The sequence below is a fragment of the Megalopta genalis genome, chromosome 5, assembly GCF_051020955.1.
Source record: "Megalopta genalis isolate 19385.01 chromosome 5, iyMegGena1_principal, whole genome shotgun sequence".
In the NCBI taxonomy this organism is placed as follows: Eukaryota; Metazoa; Arthropoda; class Insecta; order Hymenoptera; family Halictidae; genus Megalopta; species Megalopta genalis.
In genome coordinates, this window is record NC_135017.1 from 25,795,654 (window position 1) to 25,815,239 (window position 19,586).

Consider the following 19,586-nt stretch of genomic DNA (forward strand, 5'->3'; position numbering starts at 1 on the left):
TTTATTTTAAAGAAGAATTATGGATGATAACTCTTGCATGCAGGATGTCCCAAAAATGTCTCGCAATCCGGAAATGGATGGTTCCTGAGGTGATTTGAAGTAACTTTTTCCTTAGCGAAAATGCAATCCACGGCTTTGTTTACGAGCTATTAACGAATTTGTTTATATTTAAAAAACTGTGCGAAGTGTAATTGTTGCTTGAGTCACAAAATTCAATGTCGTAAAATGCATAAAATGCAGTAGGTTATATCAAATGAAATATAGGTCCGAGAAACTATTTTTAATTTCGAGATAAAATGGCTTCGAGTGCAAAGGGTTAAAAGAACAATGCTTTAACGCTATTTACACCAAAAAGATCAAAAGACACCGTTCAATAATTTCTATTTAACAGTACTTTTACCAAAAGAGGTTGAAGAGTATCTTTCAATAATTCTGAATAGAAATTATTTCCCACATGTTCTAAGCATTCCATGTACAGTAAATTCTCCCTAATTGACGCTCAGTACACAAAAATGGACAATTTGGGAAGAAGAGACACGATTATTTAAGCCTTGCACCTCGTTTCCATAATTGTTGACAATCGACAACTATAAAAATGAGCAGCGAGGCTCGAATAATCGTGTTTCCTCTTCCCAAATTGTCCATTTTTATATAAAATCTGACCATCAATTAGGAAGAATTTACTGTAATTTACTTCTCGACTTTGCCTATAGCCATCGCAAAATTAATTCGGTAAACAAAATTGTACAATCCAAAATATCGACGAAAATAGTGATAAAATTCTTTAAATGTTTTTACCGTTTTGCATCGGATCAACACATTTTTGTCATAATTGCACAAGATCCGCCGTCCACTTACGGTTATTCAGAAAGCGTTCAATACGAACATTTAGGATTCGTTCAGCATAAGTGGATGTACCGGGAAGTTGATTTTTTAGCCGAACGGCGCCCGATTATCCGATCCGGATCGCTGTGTGCCGACACGCTCGGCAAATCTCCTTACCGGGATAAATCTCCGCGGGACATTACGAACATCGGGGGTGGCAGTCGAACTTCTTAACAAAGAGTCCCGCGGATGGGGAGTCTACAGCGGTATCAAGGTTTAACGAATCTTTTTAAATTCACGGCGCGCGTCCCCTAACCACTTGGCCCCGCAGTTTTCCACCGTTTCCTTCATCTTGCTATTCGCCCAACCCATCGAGCCTCTTCCACTCCCGCAGGCCGGGCCTGTATTGGCGTATCAGCGTGGGACAGAGCCCTAAGGCGAGAGTAAACCCGATTAGACGGTACACTAAATCTCATTCAACCAGCCTTCATTGTTAAGTGCCTTCACCGTCTTTCTTTCCTCGTAAAAAGCGCTCCGCGACCGGCCTGAATTGCCAAGCGATGTTCTCTCCCGCGGAAACGTTCCTGTATTTTCGCCTGTTCCACCATATTTTACGGGCACCGCCGTTAAACAGTCGACTCCCGGAGCAAATTATACGATCCGAGATTTATTATCGGCCGGAGACAATCGCGATCGAACGTTATTCACGATCGGGTCGCTACTGGGCATTCAACTCGTCACCTGAACTATCTATGATTTCACTGAAGAATTCCATGGTGATATGGGTTTCGACTATTGTATTTTAATTTTATAGAAATTCGTACTAGGGTATAGTGGAGCCGGTCACCGTGGGTTGACCAATTACTGTGCCTTTGCTTTGTTTTCGGAGATAATTGACTTTGTATTTATCGACTAGGACATATTACAATTTTTATACAAAAATAAACAAAATAAAGGAATATAGAAATGTTGTCGGTCGACCTGGATAGCTTAATTGATTAAAGCATTGATTCGCCCAATAAGCGACTCCCACACGGTATTAACACTAGATTTACGGGACGCGTCAAAATGACGGGTCACTAATTTTTTAATTTACGATTATTCATATCGTAAAGATATATTTATGAGTTATTTATTTCATTTATATGTTACTTACGGCAAACGTTACAATAACACTTGTTAAAAATCAGAATAAACGTCTTATTGTTACTTTGAAAAAACTAATATAAAACAGCTGTATTTCGTGCTCCGTAAATCTAGTGTTAATAAAATAATCGTGTTTAGAGAAGTCGATGATCACCGATCAGTTCGCGCTGGATAAAAGATAACTGTGGCAAAGGAAGTTCATAAATATCGTTCGAGGACACAATCATCAAGACATTGTCTACCTGTTTAATTGTTTATCAACTTCCCCAAACATCGTTACTTCAATAATACCGTGTAGGGAAAATGAGTCGACCCGATCGGATAGATCGGTTACCGGGATTTGAATTTGGATCTTTCGCTTGTCGGGCGACTGCTTTAACCCTAGAAAGATAACCATATGACAACGTACGTAAAAGATAACCATACGCTTCAGAGGCGCATGCTTTTCTAAGGCGTCAATTTTATACTAACAATGGATATTTATTTAAGTTAATCTAGTCATTTTAAAGGTTTGGCATTATTGTAAAAATAAAATGCATTTATATTATATTTTTTTATATTTTAAGTAATTTTAAACTTAAATCACTACACCTCTATGAAAAATTAACAAAAATCAACAGTCTTCGCAGGCGCCTCTGCGACGTAGGTAATCTTTCTCGGGTTAAACAATTAAACTATACCGGCTGAATGACAATACATTCTTTCCTGGTCCTTATGAACACAAAAACACGTCAGAAATATGCCGACTCCTACGACTTGTTTGGTATTTCTTCTAGTCATTACTCATTTTCGGTATATTTTATTTCTTTTTTCATGTTTTGTATGATTTTTTCTGAGATATATAAATAATTTTAATTTATTATGTATTTTAATGTATTATGTAAAGCAGTTTTCTGTATTTTCTTGTTCTTTCTTGATACCGCGGTTAGTTTTGTATGATTTTTTCTGAGATATATAAATATTTATAATTTATTATGTAAAGCAGTTTTCTACATTTTCTTGTTCTTTCTTGATACCGCGATTAGCTATAAAACTCGTTCCAGTTTATAGATTATTAAATCAGTCCAGGAAAATTCCTCTTTCTGTCTTCTCTTTTTCTTTTCACCGCGTAAATTAACCAGTTGGTGACGAGTATACTCGTCAAACATAGAACAAGTCGTTAAAATATTGGAGCAGAAAGACGGTTTCATTTTATAAAATTAACAATTTCATTACTAATATCTACTTATCCACTTAACATATACTGCATACATAATAAACGAAAAACGCAGGGGAAAAATCAAATACTTATAAAAGTTAAAAATTCAAATCCCTGCTGTAGAGTGGTAACATATTCAACAAATCAAGGAACGACGCATAATGGCACTTTGCACGTCGAACATCAATATCATCATATCATTCATATAATTATTCGTATCTTTTATTTGTTTGTTTCATTCTGGCCTGGCCTCAAAATATTCTAAACATCTTGAAATTTCAGAATATATTTTCGTTTCCACTAAAATTACAATTTAAATAGCCAATGGTCGCTACTTTTTACGCACAACGTGTATACTCGTCAAACATAGCTAATTGGTTAAGGAGCTGTTCAATTTACTTCGATAATAATTAGAAGGATGAATTTCTTTTCTTTCTTTCTCCTTTCATTTGAATCGAGGTCATGTTTATTTCGCGTTAACGGCCGACTAACCGAAATCAAGGCTATCTCTGTTCAAGCTTCGGCGCTCTCGTCCAGCACACGAGCTATGTTATGATAACATAGCTTTTGGAAAATGTTTGGGTGACCGCGGCCCGATGCCCTTTCGAACAGAAATTTTGGCAGGCTGCGATCAGTTACGGACGAGTTGTCGACGCAGCAATATGGGGGAATTTTTCGACAACGATAGTCGTAGCAGTTTTGACGAGATTTTCGAACGTTGCTTAGCCGTAGGCTTAGGGACGGCAGGTCCCGAGGCCTTGTCGCCGGAAGCGCCGCAAACTGTGGACGAGGCCCAGATAAGGGCGCGGATGCGCTTACGGGGGCGTTCTACGACCGCCGAGGAGGTCGGCTACCGGGAAGTGGTGCAAAAAGTCCAGAAGATGAATCGAGAAGCCGAGGCCGAGGCCGAGGCCGAGACTCAAGAGCAACCGGACAGCACGGGAGGGATCTACACCGAGATGATCCATATTGACCCCCACGGAACGTAGGTAAACATGTAATTTCAGAAGTTTCTCGTACCAGTCTCGTATAGTTCGAACACATTTTCGTGGATACACGTTGTAGAGAAATTGCCGCAACATACATGTGTTGCGTTTGCTCGACATTTTCATTCCTTATTTTACTTTCTTCATATTGTTACTCGGCGGTAACAGTATCTTCGCTTGTCTATAAAAACATGTGACGCATGTATATATGTATATACATATATATCGATGTTCTCCGATGCTCTCGCATCGCAGAAAACAATTCGCGATTTCGGTCAGAGAGAAACGTTTACGAGGGAAACTTCATTTTGTCCCGTGACGCTTCTGGAAAATCTCAAAATCTACTTTTTATCGTGATTTGCAGAAATAGTCACATAAGATTAGTTAGAATCTATGGGAATGAATTCACGAAGGAATAAATTACTGGAGGAACTAGATAATTCGGGACGAGAAATTGTTCCGATACCGGCTACGATGCGAGCGATCCTAGTAGAGACAGCGAAAAGTAAATGTCCATCACATCGCACAACCAGAGAAAATAGTAAAAGAAAGAGTTCGAGTTTTCCTTAATTTTTAATATTAATATTACTATTATTATTATTATTATTATTATTATTATTCAGTTTATAATCTATCTTCGCTCAATTAATTCGGCAAATATATAAAATAGTCGCATGAAATGCTGTATGTCTGTTTTCTTAAATGATTTGTCAATTCAAAAAGCAAGTCATTTCGACCCCTCCGGTAAAAGTACGTATAAAACGTCGATAGTTCTAGCGTCGACGGAGTACAGACGTCGGGGCAAGATCGTGCGAAACTTCGTGCGAATCGAACAGCGTCAGCGACGAGCTCGTCCGTTCCCGTCGAAGATTCCATGACCGGATGAAAATAGAGATGCATAATAAGTGCTTGAGCGAACACCGGGAGCACCAGTGCGCTTATCGATTAATGCGTAAGGAGCATTTAGAGAGGGGGGGAGGGAGGGCGGATTCCGCGATCTGGTAAATATTTTCGCAGGCGTTAGTGCAGCGCCGACTAATCGCTCGTAGTTAACGAGAAACGGTGGGACCTTGATGCGCCGGTCGTTCCAGCGATCGCATCATTAAACCGCAGCGCCCTTAATAACGATGAGGTACCGTGCTCGTTGTAACCGCATAACCAGATGGTAAGAACTCGAGTCGCATGCATCACTGTCGCGCAAATTGCTTTTGCTCCCCGGCACACTCTTTCGTCACCACCGTGGCCCGCGTTCCTACCGTTTCATCGTTCCTAGGCTAACCCGTGCCAATACCGGCGAGAACGTCGCGTGATATAGTGCGAACGATTTCCTTCGTCGAAAATGCATTCCCGCATTCTCGGATCCCCTCTCGAACACGTTCGCGCGCCGGTCTCCGGACCGCGGAAGACGATGACTGGGCTTAAACCCATCGGCGGGACCACCGTTATTTAATTGATCGTTTCGGCGTATCGGGTTTGTGCACGAACGTCGATCGCGAACGCTGTTCGATGCACCGCGTGTGCACCGTCGTGTTAGCCAGTTGTTCTCTCAGCAAGAATTTCAGCGTGACAAGGGAACACCCAATTCTGTTTTTACTAAGTGGACAGATTCCAGGAAATACCGGCGAAGAAAGGTATATGAGCCATTTCTTTTGAAAGTGGCATAAGTCACTTTGTTTTTAAGTCGATAGATTTAAGGGTTTGCGTTTTAACACGTTTACAAATATGGATGCTAACTTTCGAGAAGATTTACTTGTAGTTGTTATCTCAGGATACTGATATTTTTCTCGGTATAATTTCGTAGAAACATTAAAAAATCACCACTTTTCATTACGGTAAAGTGACCTGTGCCGCTTTCAAGATAAACGGCTCATATAGAAATTACGTAGAAAATTACGATTTGTGGAAATAATTGTTCTTGAAATTTATAAATCGGATAACCTTTTCTTTTTTTAACCGTGTCAAATCGAAGGTCACGTTAAATGAAAACCGTGGCAAAACAGAACCGTGTAAAAACATAGTTGGGTGTGCTGTGGGATGAGGTCAGCTAGTCTGTGGGCGACAAAAAAGTCTACCGACGAACATCACTGAGATTGTAAAAAAGACGGTTGACTACCCATCGGGCAACAAATAACAGAAGAGAGAAAAGTCTACGTGAAGCTGTTTAAAGTAACGTGCGAGTAGGACACTGTCAACCCCTTACCTGCGAATCACTTGTATATTTGGGGCGATTTTTTTACGTGTTGAGACTATATCTGCGCGCAGCAAAAGCTCGGCAGTACACGTAGCTACTTTTGTTTCTGATGTCCACGTGTGTACTGTCGGGTTGAGCAAAGTTTTGGCACACATAAGCGACCGGCAAATTTAATTTTATTATTATTATTATTACTATTAATGACCGGATGTAATCAGAGCTGGCTAACATAGTATTTTAAATGGCAAATGGTAATTAGATATTTTATTTTAGATTATGCACGTATTTTAGAAAATCAAATATTTTATTTGTTCGCGAGAATGTATTTTGAAAAATGAAAGAACTTATTTGTTGTAAGAAATGTTTAAGATAATACTTCAAATACTATGATACTGTATTTATACTATATTTCAAATAGTATTTTATTTGTAAAACACTGAAAATATTTGTGCCATAGTTCGGAATATTTCATTAATGGTGTAAAATCTAATTATTTTAATGATTCGAAGCGAACAAAGCATTTTTTCTTTGCATTATAAACATACATTCAGTGTAATTCATCGATGAATACTTCTGAAGATAATATCATTTGCAAATTATTATGATTTCTTACGTTGTCTCATTTTACGTTAAATTCATAATTTTCAGGTTAAGAATTATGGAAGTATTCTATCTTATGTTTCCGCTATTAAAATAAAAAACATTTGATTTCATAGTTCAGGTTATCAAAATAAGATATTTATTTTCATGCTTCAGCTTTAGGGATTACACAAATCAACTATTTCATTTGACATAATCAAAATAAAATATTTCATTTCATGTCTCAGCTGTCGATTATCAAAATAAACTATTTCATTTCCCGGAATTTGATGCCCCATTCGAAATGTGCTATTTCACTTGAATCGTGAAGAATCTATTATTTCAAATAATATTACAAATGTTTTCTCTATAAATATTAGCCAGCACTGCGTGTAATACGGTTCAGTGTTTCGACCATTTCCACGCGAATCCAAAAAATACACGCCGCTCATAGCACAGGTCGCGATCGAGCTATCGCATGCTGCGTGCACGGCGCGCATCAAATACTGCCATAACCGAAGGGTTAACATTTGGTGGACACAGTCAAGGGGTTAACAGGGGTGGTTGGCCAAGGCCGAGATCGTGGCGGTGCAATCCTCGGATCGCACCCACGGCGAGACCGGCGCTATAATTAAAGCGCGTGACGTCAGGAAAGTCGAAAGAACAAAGCGGCATGCTTAGAGCGAAAGCAAAGCAGTGTCGGCAAACGTAAGCTGCGAATGCTCACCTGGTCGCCGTCGTGTCCTTGCCAGCTGTCGTGACTCTGCAACAAGGAGAACACAATATGAGTATAAAGCGTGAACGTCGGACAAAGGCGGGACGAAAGTGACCGTTCAAAAATTCATCCAGGTAACTAGACCCCCGACTTGCCACTTAAAACGGAGTTCTTGTTCGTTACATCTAGCCGAATGAATTTTTAATCGCTCTTCTCTCTCTCTCTCTCTCTCTCTCTCTCTCTCTCCTTTTTTCCCCTCTTTCTTTGCCACTTTGCAGAGTTTACGTTCGCTCCCTTTGATCCAAAGGGAAGAGTTCCTTTACGGCACGAATCGGTCGCTTTCGGTGCAATAAAGTCGACGAACGTTCCCGTTCGCGAAACATATGCTTCCCAACAAATTTTTACGGCAACGCCGCCGTTGCCAAATGTTCCGAAACGCGCTTTATTTGCCGTCGGCGACCGGCTAGGAGCGGAATCCACCTGTGAACTGACCACATCGTCATCCAATTTTCCACTCTTCCATCCCGTCCATGCGTCCGTCCAGATTTATAACCGGAAATTTGGTCTATGACCATTCGCGTGATTGCGCCCCTGAAAAAAAGCTAAGAGAAATGGCCCGTGACGACGGCGACGAATAAATTTCTATCAAACGCAACCGCGCCGGTATCGTTTCATCTCGCGGATCGATCGAAGCGTCTGCTAATTTAATGTATACACCCCGTCTGTCCCGGAACGGTATCGGAACCGATCGAGAAGCATGAAAATCTAGGACCACGGAATAACCACGCGATCGGTTTTTTGTATTTTGTACTGATCGATCGATATCTGTTATGGTTGCCGTAACAGAATTTTGTTAGAAAGATTGGTCGCACTTTGAGACTTTTTCTTTCTTGCAATAATATGCATCAGAATTTCTCGCACTATAGTCCTTTTGTTAACTAGACCGAGGTACTTTATGCGAATTCACGTGGTCATGAATACTTTTAGAGAAGTCTGAGGAAGGTATAGGTTTCTTGCAACAGCCAGAAAATTTCTCGTGGTGAACGTAGAACAATAATGATACAATTTTTGTGAACACGTCGAGTGCAGAAAATCGGCCTAAAAGTCTCCACGAAGTCAAAGTAGTTTCATCGAGGAAATTCGAACTGAAAAATTAGATTTGATGTATTTGTCATGAGAATTGGTAGGTCAAATGCAGAAGAATGAAAATATTTGAAGAATTTAGACACATTGTTGGATCACGTTTAATTCTTTATAATTATTAATAAAAAAATAAATATCGATGCATCTTCTCTATCTTGCAATTGGTGTAGACAATTTTTATTCTGAATAAAAGTCCGCGGTCTATTGTTAATGAAACTAGGGATTTTAAATTGATCATATTGGATGGAATTTTCACCCTTTTGCATTATAAAAATATCATACGAAAATTTGTTCGAATGTATTACAATAAATATGAATTTTGAATACTGGTAAATAATCAGTGTATATATGTGATTGACACAGAACTCATCATCGTAAGGACCCCGTGGTATATAAATTACAATTGTATAGTTACACTTGTAATGAATAAATTATTTTCCCTTCAATTAAATTAAGATAAATAAAATTGAACTAAATTAAAATAAATTAAATTAAAATAAATTAAATTGAGCTAAATTAAAATAAATTAAATTGAACTAAATAAAAATAGATTAAATTTAACTAAATTAAAATAAATTAAATTAAATTGAATTAAAATAATTTAAGTTAAATTAAATTAAATTAAGTTAAATAATCTGCGTAAAAACCGCGCACTCGTCGCCTCTCATCTATCGAATCGTACGAATCGTACGAATCGTCACAATCCGGCGAGTACACCGAAACTAACGCAGAAATTGATGGGTCCCGGAAGGAAAAGGATCGACAGATACCGGTGAAGATTACCGAGAAGCTGTAAAGAGTTTTACGGCGCATTGTTGGGCGAATTGTTTCGCGGTAGCGGGCGACGCCTCTTTTTCAGACAAACGGACGAATTCACGCGGACGGCTCGTAACTCCGTTACGGTTCATTAAATCGGTGTAAATAATAACGACGGGCCGTACAGACAGCTATTTTATCGAACACGGAGGTAGACCGATGTCGGAAGTATAGACGGCGGTCGCCTGGTTAATGTTCAACCGCCTTGCTAGATTTATGACGGCAATATAGGCGTCATGGAGCACATTGTGCTTCGCACCCGTCTGCTGGAAGTTGATCCAACGTAGCATTCGTTACGTACGCCACGCATTCGAATGTGTGCGCGACATTCTTGCGCGCCGGCTATACATAGAGTGCATACACTCGTATCGATATTCTTGTCGAAACATTAGGGTTGTAATTTGCGCGAAAGAGGATACCGTAACGCGAGAGTGCAATGCCTCATCCGGATGACAATCTCGGCTTGCCACTGTTCTGAGAATTTTTCATGGCGCGAGAGCTGCAAGCGAATATCGTTCGTGGTCGCGAATTAATTACATTTCGCAATCGACGCGCGTGCGGAATCTGCGAGATCAATATTCTCGAAGAAAAAATATACCGACACACGCGCCAAATGTTATATTAATTCGCACTTCAGAAAGTGTCTTTAGAACTTGGATCATTCGTATAGTTTCCTGCTAACAACGTCTTCGTGACCTAACGAGGTTTTAATTATGTACTAGCTTGTAAAATTGTCTTCGTTTCAAAATTGATTACGCGACATTCCACGTTGGTAATTGCACAGCAGAGTACCAATAATTGGAGATTGAATCTAAGTAAAGACAGGGGTGGAGGCAAATTTTCTGTTCTCGACGATGGTACTGCGAAATGAAATAATAAAAAGATACAGCAACTTGGTAATAATTTGACTGCGAAACTTTATACAAATTCTCACTTCCACGCGTCACTTTAGAAAAATTAGAACTGAAGCTAAATTTTCATCGTCGACTAAAAGAGTAACTCGTTGGAAAAATAAAATAAAAATATTATCAGACGTTTATTACACGTCTATTACACGTCATTATTGCACGTTTCCTTGCGCTTGAAATATCTGCGCGTGTTATAAATAGACTGGGGATTTTATGCGTTTGTAATAAAAACGAGTAGGAGCAGTTTAAAACAGCGAACAAATTATTAGTGTTTTTAACGTGCTAAAATGATTGAAGAAAATAAATTTCTATCTTGTATCTGTTTCTTACAATCGATGAGGAGAATTTTTATTTCGCATAAAGATCTAGCAATAATAATAATAATATAATATATTATATATAATTATTATATATAACATAATAATATATAATATTATATATATATAATAATAATTCATGGTTCTCAAAAATCGAGAGATACAAAATCGAATGGAAATTCTGACGGTAAAAACAGTCTGCTTAATCTACACGGTAGAACTAAATGGGTTCATTTCCCCCCCATTACTGGAGGGGGAAAAATGCATTCTCGCTGGGTCTTAACACTAATTGTAAGAACGGAGACGATGATAAGGCGGCTGACGGTGCACATAATGCGGATGCCGACGATAACGTATCGCGCTCTAACGTGTTCAAGGTATACCGAAACGCGATACAGATACGCCGAGGAAATTATTCCCATGATGAGGGTTGATACCCCTCGACCAGTTACTATCAAAATCCCATTACGAGACGGAAGCAGTGCCTCGGGCGAATTCGATGGCGCAGTCGGATAATACCGATATCAATTTCACGTCGCCGAGGAAAAACAGACGTCGTATGAACTTGTTCGTATCTCTTCGCGAGATGTCGCGCAGGCCTGATCCCTTTGATAACAAAGCACGTAACGATCGTTTCTGTTCGCGGTTATCCCGTGATTCATTTATTCGTCATTTATCACAATGCGACGCGTCCCGTTTATCGTTTCATAACAGGTAGTATTTTTCTGTTGAACTTTTGATGTTGTTGATATTGTTGAACTCTCACTAGTATTTTCCAAAACAAACAGTAAACCTGTTTGCTTAGATCACACAATGTTCCTTTCATTTATTCTTTGAAGAATCCAGTGAATTATTTCATTTATTCTTTATGGAGTCCGTCGATTTGCTTAATTTATTGTTTAATTTATTCTTCAATGAATTCATCGAATCGTATGATTTATTCTTTAATCTAGCCTTTAAAGGATTCACCGAGTTCTTTTGTTTATTCTCTAATTTATTTTTGGAAGTATTCATTGAACTGTTTAATTCATTCTTTAGAGAATTCATTGAACTGTTTAATTTATTCTTTAAAGAATTCATTGAACTGATTAATTTATTCTTTAAAGAATTCGTTGAGCTGTTTAATTTATACTTTAAAGAATTCATTGAACTGTTTAATTTATTCTTTAAAGAATTCTTTGAATTGTTTAATTTATTATATAATTTAATTTCCAAAGAATTCATTGAATTGTTTAATTTAATTTCTAAAGAATTTATTAAACTGTTTCATTTATTCCTTAAAGAATTCATTGAACTGATTAATTTATTCTTTAAAGAATTCATTGAACTGATTAATTTATTCTTTCAAGAATTCATTGAACTGATTAATTTATTCCTTAAAGAATTCATTGAATTGTTTAATTTATGCTCTAAAGAATTCATTGAATTGTTTAATCTAATGTATAATTTGATTTCTAAAGAATTCATTGAATTCTTTAATTTAACATATAATTTAATTTCTAAAAGATTCATGGAATACCTTCGTTTATTCTTCAAAGAATTCATCGAATTCTGTAACTGAATTGTTTAAAGAATGTTTCTGATTTAAACAACATTTTCCTAAAATACTGTAGAGAATTCAGCAAAATAATAATTAGAATGTCGTAATGATATACATACTTTCTTCACTTCTTTTTATTTAATTTAATCTTTTATCGATGCAGTTGCTGTAGCAGTATGTTGTGCATTAGATCCCGCGCTAATAGGTAGAGTAGGTGCATTTCCCCGCGACCGTACCTCGTGTTTCTAGTTTCCTTTTGTTTGCCCGTAAGTTTCAGACGCAATAAAACGGTGTATATATATATTTCTAATTGAAAGCCTGAAAGACAGGGGAGAAAGAGCACGGCCGCACAGGTTGACAACGGGAGATTTAATCGTTTAATGAAGTTAAACACTGCGTAAAAGTCGGGTAAAAGGCCGGAGTGCTGGCAGCCGTAGCCGAGGTAGAAAATGGAACCAGCAGCCGCGGTGTTATTGTTTGCGGAAGTTGCGGACAGGAACGTCTAATGAAACATCGGTTTTCTGTTTTGCTACCTCTCGTCTATGTTTTCATAACTGTAGCTCGGTTGATTTGTAAAACCGTCCGCGTTACGTTCCGCGCGGCAAACAACGGGCCGTGATCAAATACATTTGCCAGAGAGGTTCGATACCGTCAACGTTCTCTCGTCGGTTATATATTTTTAATTATCGCGCCATCGAGCTCACAAAGGCGATCCCTCCCGACCGAACTTAATTGCGAAGTTTCTGCCCGAGCAAATTGGTATATTCGTAACTTTCGACAGCCACGGGGATGATACCTGAACCAACAACACTTGAAACTTTTCTCGTTTCAGATCAACTTTGTCCGCAGAGTGCTTTACTTTAATTGCGAAGATCTTGTTTACATTGTGCTTTATCCGCGCTCCCCGGGGGACTCGCCGAATTTGATCGCCGCCGCCGAATTCCCTTCGATTAGGTCCCTTCGTTTCGAAATCTTTTTTTGGATCACGACCCATCGCAACGCCACAATGATCTCAACGTGGAATGATAAATCAGGTTCTGTAATATTTTTATATTAATTGGTGCATTTTCTTTAATGTTTCACGTCATAAGACAACTCGGGAAGACGATGTCCATATTGATGCGATTCTTGAGCTTGATTAGGTTCTAATGTAATTAATTCTAATATCAAATTTCTACGATTTTTGATATCTAGACGATCTCTTTTCTCCACTGACGAGTCATTTGCAGCACCGAAACCACGTTCCATTGAATATGACGAATGGAAGGGTAACAATAATTTTCTTGTAAAATTAGTTAGGGTAGTTCGTTTATGTTTCTGTTATGTTAAATGGCATTTTAATGGAGTTGTCATTTTTTATTAAATTTAAAACTAGAAAAAGAGGTAACACTTGTCGAGAATTAGTTAATTTAACTAGAGCTGAAATTTCTAAAGTTTTACGTTAAAATTTAATTATGTTAAAATTTGAAATAGTGGATTCTTTTGTTAAAATTTTAGAATCGCAATATCAGTAGCTAATTTTCGACAATTATTTTCTAATTTCCTCGTAAAATGTTCGAACATTTTCCAATGTAGATATTAACTTCAAAATAATGAGTTTTATGGTGGCGATCAATTTTAACTTGAAAGTGATGAGTCTTTTTAGTAACTTTTTCTCCAAATATTAGAATCGCAACATCAACGTATTCTCAACAATTACTTTCTAGTTTCCCTGTAAAATGTTCAAACATTTTCAAATTCAAGAATTAATTTTAAAATAATGAGTTTCATGATGACGAAAAATTTAAACTTGAGAATGACGAGTCTTTTCAGTAACTTTTTTCCTCGAATACATCGGATATGTTAAAATTTTTGGAAACGCCGGATTAGATCGTCGATCCGTGTTTTCGCCGGGGACACGGTTTCTCGGGTAGTCGAAGAAATCGTAAGAATGCGAGTTTAGAAGAATCCGGCGCTCTTCGGAAGCCATAAAACACGGCCGGACGGCGAACTTCATTTTTCATTATCGGAGGGTACGACTTCCCTTCTGCTTTATGGAACGTATAATGGCCCTGACGTGAAGGGAGCAGAGATACGAAACGTCATCGTAGGAGGATATAAAAAAAAGCACTTATTCTCTAACTACTTCCCTTGTGCATTTTATTCGCGGTCCTGCGCAGCCCGGCCCGTTCGAGTTACGAAGTTTCAGTGCCTGTAGAACTTCATCAGCGAACGTGTCTAATCGACGAATTTACATCCGATATTCGCTGCAGCATAATCCCGCGGACGCGACGCCCGTTCCCGATAGTTAGTTCGTTTTTAGGGAAGGGGGAGGGGGTGCGACATGATTTGCGAGGGGACGGTCGAAAAATTTCTAACGCAAAAACTTTGATAATGGGGAAACCAGGTTACGCGGAAAGAAGTTCGCCGGCGTGAACCGACGCGCGGGCCCGGCCCGACGAGATTTATCAGTAATAAAATGAACGATGACTATGCCTAGAGGACAGAATACGAAGCACCAGGGGAACGGACGGAATTCACTAAGGGATGAGAAAGGATATGCGTTTCCCAAGGTAGCTAAAACTTACGAGCCGCTCCGCTAAGTTCTAAGACCATAATTTACCGTCTTAGGGGATTAGATCGACGACGTACGAGCCGCCGAAGACAAGGCGTATTAAATCGACTGATGCAGGATTGCTACCATAATGACGGAAATGGGTGGACAACTCGTAAGAATTAAGCTGTTCGTGATCTTTCAGAAACTGCTCTACAATTTCTAGGGAGATGCAATAAGAAATGTAACATTATCTTCGCATCTGTGAAGCTGTTCATATGTTAGGCGACTGTAGAATTTGATTCAATTTTTTATCATTACCAGTCTACGGATGTCCCGCATTTTTGACGAAACTGATTAGGTGAAATGTGGGGACGTTTGAACAGTTTGAGACTTTTTATTACGTGCAGCTTATTAAAATGACCAAAAGAGGAAGGACATTTTTATCAGATTTACGGTTCTTATAATTAACTTGGACAATCGTTATTTCCACATGAAATATAATAAGGTTTTTATATATTGTTGTTTCACAAGTAGAAAATGGGCAATTCGTTGGATTTAGCCTGATGAGACCAACGTTTCTTACAATGAAATTAAACAATTTTTGTTTAACAGAGAAATCCATAGTCTAATTGTAACCATAAAAGTGTAACAAAGAGAATGACGTTTAATTTGTAACTTGTCTTTTAGATAGAGTTTATTTCAACGTGAAATATCGAGGTTTTCATATACATATTTTTGTTTTACAAATGGAAAATGGACAATTTATTGAATACAGACTGACCGTACTTAAGTTTCTTACAATTCTTTGTTCGCATAAAAATCCACGGTCTAATTACAACTCTAAAACTGTAACAAAAAGAACGATTTCTTGTTTGTAATTCGTCTTACATATGGAAAATGGACAATTTATTGCATTCGGACTGAGATCAGACTTACGTTTCTCACAACGAACTTAAACAATTTTTGTTTCGCGTAAAAATCCGCAGTCTCGTCATAAGACGAAGCAATTTCCACAGAAATTCCAGACTTCAACGTACAACAGCCACCAACGAACATTAATAATTAAGATGCCGCATCCGCCTAGCCTTGCACACCGGGGTCACACAAGATCCTCGAACAGACCAGCCAGAAACTTCACAAAAGTCCTTGTAATGCCGGATTTACGAGACCCCGTGAATTCCCGGATTCCTGCGGACGCTTCGGCTTGAGTTTCTTGTTTGTGCTCCCTCGCCCGCCTAATCCTAGGCGTCATGCGAATCTCGAGCAAGCTCGCGCCATTGCCGAAGCTGAGAACTTCATTTTTTTGCGAGTTCGAATTTCCTAGGACGCCGGGCAATGGCCACGCGCGACGGACGCCGGCGTTGCAACGGTTCTCTCGCTGCACGGCGGCTCTAGTTTTGCTTTAACCCTTTCGCTACGGAGCGCTTGCGTCAAAATGTGATCGCTGTGAACGGAGCGTATTATCGAGTAGTTGGTACGGAATGTATTTCTGGTTCCAAGTTTTCCGTAGTCCAAATATATTCAGACTTTTGTGATCTTGAGCACGTTACTGTTTGTCTTGCATGGCAAACGCTTTCAGTATCGGTATTTTCACTTTCAGTATTTTCACTGTCACTCGTGAAAAGTATTCTCCTAAACTTTCTTTTCCCCATGATTTGATAATGGGTAAAAAAATTAAATACTTTAAAACACAACATGTTATCGCAAAGGCAGAAATTGAGTATTTACCCGCGAATTATTAAAATTAAGCCAACAAAATTATTTTAGAATTATAAATTCGTGTAAACCTTTTATTATTAACCTATTATTATTATAAATTGCTGGCATATATCCGTCGCTGGCAATGTTCTGAAGAAGACTGAAACTGTGTATCGTTAGAATAAAACACAATATCGTCTTGTCAATAGTGTTATATTTCATGATAGTCAATTGTTTAAGGCATGCAGCGTTGCCAGATACTCGATTAACAAAAGTATCTCATGTAAAGTATGAAATAAAAGTATATCTACGTTCTTCGTATACGCTCTTCGTATATGAATGGTCACTCTTCGAGGGCGTATGTATACGCCCATCGGAGCGAAAGGGTTAAACGTTTCACAACTTCAGTCGAATCGGTGGTTGACGTTTAACCAAAGCGGGACAAATTTATTCAGCTCGAGGGCTCATGACCGCGGTGTTTAGAAATGCAATTTGGGAAGAGGAGATACGATTAAACGAGCCTCGAGGCCCATTTTTATAGTTACCGATTGTCAACAGCTATAAAAAGGTTATATAAAAAGGCTTGAATAATCGTATCGCTTCTTTCTAAATTGTCCATTTTTGTGCGCAATCTGAGCGCGAATTAGGGAGAAATTACTGTATCGCTGTTATTGACCCTGCAGGATCGTGCGACTTTTTGCGACTTCGATACAAAATCATTGTAATAAACCTACGAAACTGTAACAGGAGAATGGAATAATTGATTTGTACAAATCGTAACCCAATCGATGGATTGAAATTGTAGAGAACAAAGAAAATTCCACTCATTGTTAAAAACACAAATGCATTTTGATTCATTCTTACGTACTTAAAAATTTATATTATGTGAATTATATTGTGTGTACCACGTGAAACAGAGATTTTTAACATGTTGGAAAACAATTATTCGACTAGAAAATTGCGAGTAAAATCCGATTTATACAGGGTGGCCACTGAATAACAGAACGGTTTGAGGAAGTCGTAACTACATTGATTTTCAATCCCCTTTATTTTATTATTAAAATGACTACGTATGTTATCCAGCAACGAGCGAAACTCATCGAGTTTTTCTATTTCAGCGGGAAATCAGTTGCTAAAGCTCAGAAAAAATAGTCGAATTCATGAAATACGCTGTGGAGGGATGCCGTATTGGTAAGCTGAGAAATGGTGGTCGTTTAAGGGATATTGTTCGCCATGCATAATGCTGAATGATAACCGTCAATTACATTCCCGAATGAGAGATAATAAAGGATTTGAGAAAAATATACGCTTGCGAAAGTTATTTCCGTTTAATATCGTTCGGTCGGCGGCCACCCTGTATACCACTGACCCTTAATTACAGCTGCTCCATCTTCGGTTCGCGTGATTCCGAGGCCGCAGCCACTAGCCACCAAATTGTAAGTAGCAGACACTGTCTCCCATTGGCTGGCAACTCGTCGCGTTAATAAAGACCAGAAGTGGCGTTGAACGCGCGATGCAGCCGAGAGAAACGGGTGGCACGCTAACAAGGGAGAACCGTGCTCGCGTTTTTTGATCATGGCCTCGCGAGCGAAACGCGCACCCCTCCCCCCCTCCCCCCTAAATGCAGCCCTCTCGCTCGCAGTCTAACGAAATTGAGAATGTTCAACGGCGTTTGAGAGCGTCGGAAAAAAATTCCGCGCGACGAGAAGGCTCGTTTTAATATGTCGGGAACGGCGCTGAAGAATATGTTGGCCCTCCATGGGATTCCATGTAAGTCTGGCTTTACGAGATAAGGCAGAATTCCGGGACGCCATGAGATTCTCCTACAGGAACTCCTTATTTGTTACGAGTGGCGTAGGACGCATCCGAGGGGATGACACGGTCTCCCGGATCAAGTCGGCAACTTTGTCCCCGGGGCTTCGAGCCTGGTATTTAATGCCGCGACGAAATTTATGCTGCGACGTGAGCCCGATGTGCCACCGGGTACTCTAACCTGCTGCTACTGTTACGTCTTCCGGGTTATTGTGTCGGCCGCGTTTTTCTCCGAATTGCACGCGTAATGAGGTCTGTTGTTAGGAATCGAGAGGAACCGAGCTTCGAATTAAATTCGCTGGAATTTACTTGATACGGTGTACCGAGATGTTTGCCAGGCTCTTGGATATTGTTTCTAAACACATTTTTTTTATTAGATTTTTTTATTAGATTTTTTTTTATTAGATCGTTGTTCAAAATATGCGATTTTAAATTTGCGAATTAAATGATTAGATATTGATATTAAAAATTATTAAACGTACATAATTAAATTATGCGAATTTAAAGTTTCTTTAGGAACTCCAATGCATTTTCTTCGGGAAATGAGCGGTTTTATTTAGCTCCTGCTTCTTACTAATTTATTTAGAAAATCCTTATTTTGCTAAGAGATATATTTAGATAATTCTTATTTTGCTCTTATTTTTCTTCAATGATTATTTTGCTTTAACCTTAGATTTTTAAGGTGGGCCGTTTAGTAGTGAAATATGCTTCTAAAGAATAATGATAATAATAATAATAACTGTAGTCATATTCACGGGTGCAACACTTTATTACAAAAATAGAAAAGAGAAGAGATTTTATTGTAACACGAATAAAAATCTATATAAAATTCTGCACTGAAAATTGCACGATGAAATCGAGGATAAATTCGACGTCTTAAACACACAATCGTAATTTCGATAATTATAAGGCTATGTCAAGATTATCTTGTTATACTGGCAGAACATTATGAACAGACGCCTCGTAAATCAATTAAATATAATTACAATAATACGCAAATATAACTAATATATGTTTGAACGAAGAAGATCGTCTAAAAATTTGTCACAGAAACATTTTTGAAACGTCATAAAGTATAAAAAGAAGATCAGAAACGATCCGAAGGGACATGCATTCGCGGCGTTCGAAGACAATTAGGTAAAAAAGCGACAGGAGGAACGCCGGAATTACGCTCTC

General features: G+C 38.6%; 2 protein-coding genes and 1 long non-coding RNA gene across 17 annotated transcripts in view; 2 read left to right on the forward strand and 1 right to left on the reverse strand.

Annotated features, from left to right (window-relative positions):
- LOC117223970 (discs large 1) overlaps positions 1-19,586 on the reverse strand; it is a 950,943-nt gene that overhangs the window by 327,347 nt on the left and 604,010 nt on the right. For all 13 annotated transcript variants that reach the window (XM_076522026.1, XM_076522020.1, XM_076522022.1 and 10 more), the window contains one exon: positions 7,653-7,688. In XM_076522026.1, coding sequence (XP_076378141.1) covers positions 7,653-7,688 — 36 coding nt within the window. The remainder of the gene's footprint in view (positions 1-7,652; positions 7,689-19,586) is intronic.
- The window catches only part of LOC143259501 (uncharacterized), a 139,586-nt gene that overhangs the window by 13,786 nt on the left and 106,214 nt on the right, over positions 1-19,586 (forward strand). The window lies entirely within an intron of this gene.
- Positions 3,751-17,902, forward strand: LOC117223971 (uncharacterized). 3 transcript variants are annotated; one of them, XM_033476598.2, is made up of 2 exons: positions 3,751-4,154; positions 17,717-17,902. In XM_033476598.2, exons 1-2 carry the CDS (start codon positions 3,766-3,768, stop codon positions 17,748-17,750), a joined length of 423 nt encoding a protein of 140 aa, XP_033332489.2. In that variant the 5' UTR covers positions 3,751-3,765; the 3' UTR covers positions 17,751-17,902. The 3 variants fall into 3 exon arrangements, with proteins under 3 accessions (XP_033332489.2, XP_076378145.1, XP_033332488.1); XM_076522030.1 differs by lacking the exon at positions 17,717-17,902 and adding an exon at positions 4,520-4,835 and having other exon boundaries at positions 3,769-4,158; XM_033476597.2 differs by lacking the exon at positions 17,717-17,902 and adding an exon at positions 4,520-4,835 and having other exon boundaries at positions 3,779-4,154.